Source organism: Myotis brandtii, unplaced genomic scaffold (assembly GCF_000412655.1).
Source record: "Myotis brandtii unplaced genomic scaffold, ASM41265v1 scaffold243, whole genome shotgun sequence".
Classification (NCBI taxonomy): domain Eukaryota; kingdom Metazoa; phylum Chordata; class Mammalia; order Chiroptera; family Vespertilionidae; genus Myotis; species Myotis brandtii.
In genome coordinates, this window is record NW_005359195.1 from 941,618 (window position 1) to 953,544 (window position 11,927).

The 11,927-nt window shown below is 40.3% G+C and overlaps 1 protein-coding gene across 1 annotated transcript; it reads right to left on the reverse strand.

Moving 5' to 3' along the window:
• Positions 1–488: 488 nt before the first annotated feature.
• NXPH2 (neurexophilin 2) lies at positions 489–11,014 on the reverse strand. The gene is made up of 2 exons (XM_014540355.1): positions 10,913–11,014; positions 489–2,985 (listed from the first exon to the last, which is right to left on the reverse strand). Exons 1-2 carry the CDS (start codon positions 11,012–11,014, stop codon positions 2,242–2,244), a joined length of 846 nt encoding a protein of 281 aa, XP_014395841.1. The 3' UTR covers positions 489–2,241.
• Positions 11,015–11,927: the final 913 nt, after the last annotated feature.

The window sequence follows — 11,927 nt, forward strand, 5'->3', positions numbered from 1 at the left end:
GCATATGTTCTACTCCAATTTAAAAATACGCCTAGGGGAACTTTCTTTTTTTTAAAATCCTGCTGAAATCTAAACTGATTTAGTGTTGTTTTTTTCGTTGTATGGATGTAAAGTTTATGTCACTCAACTTTTGAACATCAGATAGCTTTAAATCTCATTTCATGTTATAATAATAATATGATTATAATGGCAACTCACACTTAAGGAGTTCTTACTAGATGCCAGGTTATGTGCCAAGCTTTAAAGCAATAATCCTTTTACTCTTTATAATCTCCATAGTTGAGCTGCTCTGTTTAATAAGTACATATGGAGAATCTTAATGCTCAGTTGATATCACGCGCGCGCACACACACACACACACACACTTGCACACATGCAAACATACAGATGTATGTGCACACACAATAAATACTTGCGAGGAAAAGAAACAAGAATATTCTTCAAAAAATACCCTGAAGTCATGTGACAGATTTAGCAAATTATTTTTATTTACATAGAAATGTGTACACATACTTTCTCTGTACACAGAAAATTCTAAGTATATATATACATCTATGGTTCCCACATATTTTACAATAAATAGTATTTTAATCTTGTTTCTAGACGAAAATAAAAGATGTCTCAAAATATTTCACACCAACCACAAAATTACAAAAACACCTGATGAACTCAGAGCAAAAATTTCAAGTCTGCACTACCACACACTAAGCCTAGTACAATTTTTACAAAAAGACAAAAATGAAACACGGTGCAGAGAGCAAGGAAAGGAAAGGGATGGAGATGCAAAATAGACAGCAGAGCTGTTGACTTTTTCAACAATGTGCTGGGAGCAGTTTCGTTGGTTGGGACTGGTTTTCTTTCAGTCCTCAATTTAATGCTTTATTTTAACTGATATTTTACAGATAAGAAGGGGGATGGGGAGGAGTAAACATCTAAAAGTTAACATGTAAAAAAAGGTAACCATTCTTTGAGTCTTATGAGTTCTAAAAACCTTTTCACTGGACACCCAGCCGCTCATTCTGTGCTAATTCTGTTCTACCATCCAGGCTGACTGTCCACCCCTCAGAGACGACAGCAAGTACATCGACTGTGTAGAAACATTAATTTTTAAATAATTTCAAAAGCCTGATGAGTCAGGTATCTTGGTTATTAGTACTTAATAATAATTGGTAATGTTTAAATAGACTCTTTATTTTCACATGGAATCTTCCATTCAAATAATTAACAATGCAAGGAGAATTTAACCTGGGAGGCTGGAAGTAACGAATCCATAATCCTGTAATCTCCTTCCTCTTGCAAGTTTCCTCCTTCTGCAGCCTGAGAAACATTCCCTTTCTCCCCATTTCAGAGTTGTTCTACACACGTACAGAAAAATCATACTACCCAATGAATAGGAAGAGTTTATAGGTTATAGGGTGAATGCAGATTTATGACATTTTTTACAAGCTCTCACAGCACTGAATTTGGCAAAAGAATCTAAAAGCATCATGATCTTCATTATTGTTGAATTGACTTACAATGCCTCCAGATTTGCTTTCCCAATACACCAATATTACTACTCAGATGAGAATTATAAGGGCGGTGACCAACATAGGGCTGTTTATGTCACACTCACCCAACTCCAGCTCCGATAATAATGTATTTAGTTGCACTGTTGGACTGAAACTTCACACACGAGTGTTGAAACAAATTTCACCCCTTCATCTCTCATCTCAGTAACCGCACAGATGTGGGGTGGGGAGTGGGGGGAAGACAGCAATAAAAAAAAAATCCCATGTCAGAAGTGCAAGTCACCTAGCAAATACAATCTTCTCAGTGACTTTACTGAATCTGCTATTTTTAAGGTAACCGTCCAAAACATAGTTCAAGGCAGGCTCATTTCAAGAGCAATGTTTATCACATGCATAATTCGATTCTCTCTCGTGACATGTTGCTACCACTGATGCTTCTTTTAGGGAAACAATATTCAGAGGCCTTCACCATCCTACGTGAAAATGATGGCTTCATAAACAGTTTGACTCTCCCGATTAAGGTACTTATGATCGAAACAAACACACTTTACATTGAAAGATGTTTCCTTTCCTTTTCTTTCTTTCTTTTTTTTTTTTTAATTTGTAAACCTCTTGGGGAACTAAGGTTCACTGCCATAAACAGGAGCCTTTCCCCTGAAGAGCTGGCGTGGTTCTCGGTCCTTCTGATGAAACATAGACCCGTCCCTCCTTCCCATCACTGCGGACGGATTCAGCCAGAGGACAGGTAAGGGGTCTCACTGTGGTAATTGTAGTCGGGGCAGACCTTTTGCACGAGTTTGTAATCGACGCTGTAAAAGGCAATGTAAATGCAGATGACCTTGAAGGGCTTGGAGCACAACCAGGACACGTGGCTCTGCGTCTGCTCCTGGTAGCAGATCTTGGACGGGTCGAAGTTGCACAGGGCCGTCTTCTTCGCCCGGTCTGTTTTCTCGTACTCGATGCGACAATTGAAAGCTTTGGATTCCTTGGTCTCCAGGGAGGACTGCGGGGACACTTCGAACTCCACCACCTTGGAGGGGGGCACCAAGCTCACCGACACGTTGCCCAGGCCCGTGGAGTTGTGTCGGAAGTAAACACTGAAGGTCCCATTGCCGTGGTCAACAATTTTCCCCGTGATCAGAAGGTTGAGTTTAACGGTTTTAATGTTGGAATGGAAGTCACCCCAGCCAAACATTTTCTTAAATTTTCCCGTTTTGACGATCGGCCTCCGTTTAGTTCTTGCCAACGGCTCCTGGGCCTCCGTGATGTTGGCCAGCCAGTCCCAGAAGCTGTCCAAGCTGTCCGCGTAGGCCAGGTGCCCGGGCTTCGGGACCGCAGGCGGTTTCACAAACAGGCGCAGGGGGTTGAGGACCCTGGAGTGAACCACGCTGCCCACCAAGGTCCCGGGGCCATCTTTGTCCTCCCAGTCCAGCCCGTCTGTGGCGTGCACCGCCGTCCTGCTGTCACAAAGTAACTGTGGGAAAGAAAAGAGAAGAAGTACATTTGAGGTTAGACTTGGAGCACACACATACTAAAAAGCCAGAACACCCGGGAAATTCTGGCAATATAACTTCGATTCCTGCTCAATAGCACTTGGCACACACAGCTGGCACAGCGGTGTAACAGGACGAGCATTTAATTCAAACAAGTACATCCTCAAGTACAGACATTAAAATGGTGAATCTACGAAGAAGATGCTTCATTTTAAGGGGTTGATGTGATTTTACTCTGTTTCCCCATCTTTACAATTCTGTCTTTCCAGACTGGGGGAAGAAATGCTTCATTTTAATGGGTTGATGTGATTTACTGTTTCACCATCTTTACAATTCTGTCTTTCCAGACTGGGGGAAGAAGTATATTTTGGTCTCTTCTTTAATAAAACCATTATATTTGTGATGTCTTTTCTTTCAGGTAGAAGACCAATCTGGAATGTTGAAGGTTTCTCTCAAGGAGCTAGACACCATCTGGATAGAAGATATAGATGTCTTAAATATGTTTAGACATATTAATTAAGGATATTATTATATTCAAAGACAGGTCATATAATCTCATGGCTTTTGATATAATTCCATCTCAAACTCTGTAACAAAAAAGGAGCGTGGCTAATAATAGAGTACTGTGCAAAAGTTTTAGCTGAAAAAATATAATTTCAAATTTAGTTGCCTTTATAGAAACATAAATTAGAAATGTATAACTTGAATTAATTAATAGACTGTATATAATGCAATACATTTTATTACAGCTGAATTATACTCTGAAAGATAGAATTGCTAAAAAAGAGTTATATGTACACATGGCTTCTAGACTCCACAGTATTTTGGATCTAATCATACTGCACATAATTTTCCTTTAGATTCTTTTATAGTAGTGTAAGCATCCCCGGGATTTCTAAAAAGCATCAGTGAAGTTCAGTATAGATTTTGAGGCACAGAATCATAATATATGAAACTGTTGCCTGAAGTGAATATTTATAAAAGAGTTATAAAGTCTGGAAAATAGAGGTTTCCAGTGGAAACACAGATAGCCTCTTATCTCTAATGGCACCAACCAAGCTGGTGATGATTCTTGGGAAGACTGTCAGCATGATGAAGAGGATGAGACGGGACTGAGGCTGTGTTTATGCACTGTTTCCCCAAGCCTTTCAAATGTGGCAAAGCACCTCATGAAACTAGCTTCAGATTATTACAAAAATTATTGCTTTCTATCCAATTTTGAAAAAAAGAGACATAGCGTGGATTATAAATATTGTACTCAACTGTATGGTAGAGTTTAATAACATGTTATCTTTTTTAAGTTCTTAAAGGTTTAGAAGTTCAAATTCTAATACAGCTTTGTGAAAAGTCTGTTCACCTGTGCCTCATCCCCAAAATCACTTTAGAGTAGGAATCCAAGGGCTTAAATGTATGTGTAGGCTTTCTTATTTTTGCTTTCGAAGGAAAAGCTCATAATATATTTTGGCCTCTTTGATTAATTTCCTGAAGACTTTGCTTCCTCAAGTCTAGTATTTTTTAAGGTTCTTTTCACTTAACTTACTGAGTTTTGACAGAAGGGCAAATGGATATGATGTACTTTCTTACTATTTTGAGAACCTAAATCCATACTTCCTCATCTTAGGGGCTTACACCTCTTGAGTTGATACTTTTCTCTGTCTGCTAGTGTTGAATGGCTAGCATATTCATTAGGAAAAGAGGGAGGGATCTGGCTCAAATATGCTGAGCATTTCTGATACTGTAACCAGCTTTCTGATTTTGAATACTCTTAATTATGATGTGCACAAACCCCATTCAAATCAAAGGGTAATAGCCTGTGGAGGAGTACTGGCCCCAGGCATGACTTGAGTTTCCCGAGAACGGATGCAGCCTGGTGCAAGAGATGTGCCCAGGCCTTTCTCCAGCGAGACCCAAGGACACTCAGGCAGATAAGAAACCCCGCGATGATCAAGGTCCAGTTTCTCTTCTCTGTGATGATTCCTGTTGCCCAGTCTGTTATCTATTTTTCACTATTTCCAGTATTCCATGTGCTCTGCCCTGCTTGGTCAGTGGTGACAGACACACCTCCCACTTACTGAGAGCCATAACTTTTCCTTGATTCCAACTTCCTACTCTATTCCCTCATGCTTGCCTCACTTTCTGTCTCTCATAGGGTAAATCTTTTTTGACATTTTCCTCTTTTAGCTTGCCTTAAAAAAAAATCTAAATTCCTACCTTTGCACACATTCTGCTGATTAAATATTTTTTTATTCCCAAGTATGACAATGTTTGCTGTCAGCAGCAAAATGCTGGGACTCCCCTCCAACCCCCTTGTTCTTAAAATGTTTTTTACAGTATACATTTTCCTGCCTGGATCATTTTTCTTGACTTAGCACATTGCCCGATTTTCTCCTTACTTTCCTATTATTGAAAACCTATAAACATGGAACCCATCATTCAAGGACAAGTTCACAATCATGAAGAGTCTTAAGTTAATGGGCCTTGGCACATTTTGGAATACAGGATACACCTCTTTCAGAGATAGGCATTGTGAGATCCTTCTCTTTTTAAAAAAATATATTTTACAGAGAGGAAGGGAGAGAGATAGAGAGTTAGAAGCATCAATGAGAAACATCTATCAGCTGCCTCCTGCACACCTCCTACTGGGGATGTGCCCGCAACCAAGGCACATGGCTTTGACCGGAATCAAACCTGGGACCTTTCAGTCCGCAGGCCGACGCTCTATCCACTGAGCCAAACCGGTTAGGGCTGTGAGATCCTTCTCTTATCTCTAGGAATTATGTGGTGGTTCTGAGATTATTCAATGATGATAAAATAAAACATGGCCATTTACTGAGGCTTTTAAACATTTTTGAAGATTTTTTTGTGGTAATTTACTCTGTAACAACTTGACTCAAACATATGTTACTCACCCTAATAAATGAGTGTAAAAAAAAATTCCAAGTTCATCAAATAGCTCAATTAGATGTGATTATTTTCTTTTAGAAGAGCTCCTGAACTCTTCAAAAAGGATTCTCCATATGAGAATTTAAAACAGAATTTGATTTCTACAAAATAAATTCTAACAGAATACTTTTCAGGTTCAAACCTGCCCCAAAAGCCCTTGATTTTAAGGTTGGCCTTTATAAAAAAATAACAAAATTTAACTATTAACACAGATCTATAACTGTTCTCTGTCCCAGTGAAAATATTTACTGACAGCTCCTATGAAACATGTATGCATATATATTTTAATTTTTAAATATGTTTTTAGAGAGACAAAGGGAAAGGCATAGAGAAAAAGAAACATTGATGAGAGAGAAACATCATCGATTGGCAGCCTCCTGCATGCACCCCCACTGGGGATCGAGCCCGGGACCTGAGAATTAAACCGGCAACTTCCTGGTTCCTGGGACGACACTCAACCACTGCGCCACATTGGCCAGGCTATTTCAATTTTTTTTCCTTGCCCTCCTAGACCATTAGATTTCTCACTTGCTTTGACAACAACATTAAACAAGTTGAGAAAAAGCTGTATATAACTTCATCTATTTAATTACTTTAAAGTACATGGACAATTCTCACAAATACGGATTTCCACATCTAGATCCAAATCTCAAGAAGCTATCAGATGAATGAAGTATTATTAAAAGAGTAAATATGTTTCTAGTTGTCTTAAAAAGCTGACAATTGCAGCTCTTCTCCCAACGTTCTCTCCCTTTTGTATAACTTGTTCAGCCTTTCCCCCTGGAATATCTTCTTAAAATTTGTGCATCACCACTGCCAGGGCACGCTCTCCTATGGTCGTATGACCCAAGACCACAAGGCTCATGCTTCACCTCCAAAGACCTCATCAGGGATGACTGGTCACACACACACTCCCAGCATGGAAGCAGCATGGGAGCGACTGGGGTTGGATGAGCCACAATCTTGTGCCCCACACAGTCACACACACACTCCCAGCATGGAAGCAGCATGGGAGAAAGAGCACAGGACTTGGTGCCTGCTGACTCATCACCCCTCGCTTAAGTGTTTGATGTGGACCTCCGTTTTTCACCTATCTGTCCTTTGCTGGTTGATGGTAAGGACTAACCAGAAGAATAGATGGAAATTACTGAGCCTAATGTCTGGCAAAGGCATTCGATGACTGATGGCTCTTGCACGGTCCAATGGACAGTCCCATGTCTCCTATTAAGAATTGTCTTCCGAAGGCGTTATGAATTCTCTAAGCTTAGGCCACTGATTATGGTTAATCAAAAAAATGTGTTCCGTGTCATAGGCTACATTAATGACCGAGTAGAAATCCACCTGCTTGACCCTGGAGCATCCATCAAGTTTCCTCCTGTTTCCAGGCTCACCGGCATATGAGGCCCATCCAGATGGCAGGCGCCGGTGAGCACTCATGGCCAGCAAATGTGTTTGTGGATTTTTGATCTTTGATTCCAACCTATCAAGTTAGTCAGCAAAGGGAGCTGAAAGTACACCATGTGCACGACGAACATCCACAGTGCCCTCATTCTTTGACAATTTCTAGGATACAACTCTTGGGGGGAGGTGGGGGCTGTAGGTGTTTCTGAACCTGTTGGCAAACCACCCTGTCCAAGGCTGTTGGCTGTTTTCTATAAAACACATGCCTGTATCCCACTGGTTACTTTTGTACCTGCTGAGACTCTCTATGCTAATATCAGCATCACTGCTGTCTTTGTCCCATCATATTACAATAATAATGCAAAAAAAAACCACATTTAAATGCAAGCACAAAATTCAGTTTCAACAAGGAAGAAAAAGAGGAATTGCTGTGCTTTATCTGTTTGAACATTCCCTGATTTCAACACATTTATCAAAGCTTAAGTAATTTATGTCTTGGCAGGGTGTATCAATTTCACAAAGCACACACATTACCTAGATACAATGATATCATATTAGTTTTTTTCTGCATCTTACAGAAGAGCTCAAAAAGATTAATAAAAGCTCAACCCTTCATCAATTAAATGAAGCAGGTGGAAGGAAGGGAGAATATGAATAAGACTGTATTTCATTTCAGTTCTTTTGTTTTTAGTGCGGGGGGAGCTGACAGGTTCAAATCATTCATCATAACAAGCTGAAGTTGAATTTCACTGATAATTAAATGCATTTTCCCCAAGAGGCAGAGAAGCTGCGATGAATTTTATAGTAGCAGATGTGAGAACTGTCACAAATTATGGAAATAATTTATAAACTAAAAAGCATCTTCTTCTGTAAATACTATGTCAGAAGATCCCTTTTCAACCATATCTGCTAGGCATTTTTCAGTAAACGTTTTATTTCGGAAAAATTTTAGTTTACAGAAAAGCTATATTGTACAAAGAGTCACCATAAACCCCGCACCCAGTTTCCTATACTGTTAATATCTTACATTAAATACATTTGCCTTAACTGATGAGTCAATCTTGATACACTATTGCTAACTAAAGTTCCTACTTTAGATTTCCTTATTTTTTCCTTACTGTCCTCTATCTGCCCCAGAATCCCCTTGAGGATCCCACATTTGGTCCTCATGAATCCTGAGGTTTGTCTTAGTTGCGATAGTTTCTCAGTCTCTCCTTGTTTTTTATGAACTTTAACGTTTTGAGGAGCACTGGTTAGGGTGGTGTAGAATGGCCTTCAGTGTGAGTTGGTCTGATGTTTTCCTCATGATTAGACTGGAGGGTTTGGGGGAGGAAGAAAACAGATGTGTCATTTTTGTCACTTCATCTCAACAGCACGCTAGCACCATGACATCACTGTGGGTGTTCATCTCAATCTTCTGATGATCCTTCTTATTTATTTATTTATTTATCTATCTATATATCTATTTATTTAAATAATTCTTTATTGTTGAAAGCATTACACATGTGCCTCCCCCCCCCACCCCCCGGCATTGATCCTCTCCAGCCCGCCTCCTCCCCCTGTCCCTGCCCCAGGACCTCACTGGCCCATTGTCTGTGTCCATGGGCCATGTATGATGATCCTTCTTTTAAAGTTTGCTTTCAGGATTCTCACAAGGCTTGTGCATTGTTGTTATCATAAGCTTAGTTTAATTTACATAAATCCAGTGACACTTAATTTAGGGTTGGTTAAAATAAGTCAGGAGCCTTCAAGCATAACTCTTTACCACGTCACGGAATGATCTCGGATCACCTCATTTTATTTGTTATTTAGGAAATTATACATTACTTATAAGTTATTCTGGCAATATTACGTGCAATAACTGTGCCTGTCACCATCGATATTATTATTATTACTTCATATTAATTTCTTCAAATTGGGGCCACTTTGATAATTGGTAACTTAATAAAGAAAAGCTTATTCTATAAGTTCATACTTAGAGTTGGCATTGCTTTCTGATTGTAGTAGATCCAAGTGCCCCTTTTCTCAGTTTGGAGCCAGTCCCTTGTTCTCGATTCTACACATCCAGTGAGTCAATATCAACCTTTAGATCAGGCATCCTTTGCAGGTCCCCCTGTTTGCCAAGGGGAATGGGGTCAATGAAAGAAAGCCTCACAGAGGAGTGCTCTATACTCACAGCGCTCTGGGTGCGGCAGGACCATGAATGCTACTTGGTTTCTCCTGGGATCTGGGACAGTCAGGCCTTTGCCATAATTATGATAAAACCCTTCACTATTCGTCCATCATCATGATAGCTTTGTTTCTTCCCTGTAGCTGCAAGAGGAGGTGGGTCCCACACTGTGGGGGAGGAGGGAGGAGAGGATGGGTATTGGGAGAGAAGAGAGCTTTTCTACAGCCAGTGGCTCATAGAAGGGGACTTAAAGGCATTTAAAGCTTTGAACTTCTGAGGTTCTGATTTCATTCAATGGATACTATACCATGGTCAGCCCAGGTAGCTCTATCCTATACCAGCCCAAACAGGTGGTGTTTTTCTCATTTGAACAACACCAGTGGAAGATACATCATCCCCAGCCTGCTGTCCCAGGCCCTGTTTAACTATTCTAACTGACACGTTTCTTTAACACCTATTGACCCCTCACTCCCATGGTCAGGGAGTAGGAGAGGCTTGAACTTCCTCAGTAACTGAAACTTTGCACTTGAAGCTCACGGCCTCTCCTGACTCTAACACCCCTCATTTAAGAAAGTGGGAGGCCTAAAACAGTTGGAAATATTTCCACAAGAATATGATTACGTTTTGCAGGAGTAAGTTTATTGTTTCACTGACATTAGCCCATACCTGCAATCATATGAATGCTACTGCATGCCTGCATCGAGCTTGCAAATTATCGGACTGGTAGAAAAGGGGGAAGTCTGTGTACAGTAGAAAAGAAACTCCAGTGGCCGAATTGACCCGGGGAAACTGTGCCAAGAGTGAAGGAAGGAATGAAAGAAACAGGGCAAAACAGGTAAAAACCGAAGCAGGAAAGAGCAAGGGACGAAAGCATAGTGACGTGATGTACTGGAAGGAGCTGGGGTCAGAATACTGGCATGGAAACCTGGCACTGTCACTCGTGGTCCCTCACCCGGTGCGAGCCACATGCCCTCCCTGCATGTAGTCTTCTCAACTGTAACATGGTGGAAGGGGAAGGATGGAGCTGCACTTCCAAAGACATGAAGGAGGCTGTGGGGCAGAGAGTGAACTAGAGTGAGTCAGGGACTTGCAAGGAGGTGAGTTCTGTAGCTTAGAGAAGTGAGGAGACCCAAACTGTGGTCATAAATGCATGCATTCATTTAAAAAATATATATTTTTTTATTTCAGAGAGGAAGGGAGAAGGAGAGAGAGATAAAAACATCAATGATGAGAGAGAATCATTGATTGGCCGCCTCCTGCACTCCCCACACTGGAAATGGAGCCCGCAACCCCAGTATGTGCCCTGAATGGGAATCCTTGACCTCCTGGTTCATAGGTCGACGCTCAACCACTGAGTCAAGCCGGCTGGGCTGCATGTGTTCGTATTTAGTCACTGATTCAACACATAGTTCTCGAATGCCTTCCAGACGCGTTATTTCTGCTTGACGCTCTGGGAGCACACTGCTGAACAGGGCAGATATACTTCCCATCTTCATGGGGTTTGCAGAAGAGCAGGAAAATAAAGAACATTAAATAAATACTCATCATAAATAATATCTCACTGATTATAATTGTCATGTACAGATATCAGTATAAGAGAGCAGGGAGCACTAGTCCTAAACAGGGAGGCAACAGTGCAGGGACTGAACAGAACTGAATAGTTAATATCTTTATTCTGACGATAGTTGATAATGAATGAATTCATGACAAGAAAACAAATCAATCTTGGTATTTATATTCCTTTTCTCTTGTTCCAAATTGTTTATCGATTTGTTTATAATTACTAATGAGAGTGTGATAACATTATAAGACAGTAGTTATATTTTTTCTAGAGAAAGGCTATTTTTTTTCTTTTCCCTTTTTCCAGCTTTATTGAGATAAATTGACAAATAAAATTGTATTATATGTACTTGCAGTATACCATGTGATGACTTGTTATAGATTGATGTTGTGAAAGGAATCCCACTATCAAGTTCATTAACACATCTTTCACCTTGCCTAGTTCTTTCTTATTTTTGTAAAAACCTTTAAGAAAGCGTTCTTAGCAAATTTCAATTATACAATTCAGTATTATTACTTATAGTCACCATGCCATACAGCAGATCCTCAGAACTTACTTATCTTGTAACTGAAAGTACATGGCATTTCTCTTAAGCATAAATCGGCTCCAACATTCAGTTGGTACTTAATCCTGACTTGGAGGTGCAGTGCTCAGAGGTGGCACCTTAGTGGGCCTTGTCTTAGTGAGCCTTGTCTGTCACCCCCAAACCTCCTAAGAGCTGCTAAAAATCTATAGTATCTAACCTTGGGTTCTGGGGAAGTTAGACCTTTGCCATAATTATGGTATAACCCTTTTCTATAATTCTATATAATTAATGCAATATATATCGGTGCTTCTTGATAGTAAAC

Coding starts and splice junctions, on each gene's coding strand:
- NXPH2 (XM_014540355.1), bottom strand. CDS start 11,014: ATGAAGATGGGAAGTATATCTGCCCTGTTCAGCAGTGTGCTCCCAGAG. Junction 2,986..10,912: donor GAGAACTATGTGTTGAATCA/GTGACTAAATAC, acceptor TCTTTCCCACAG/TTACTTTGTGACAGCAGGAC.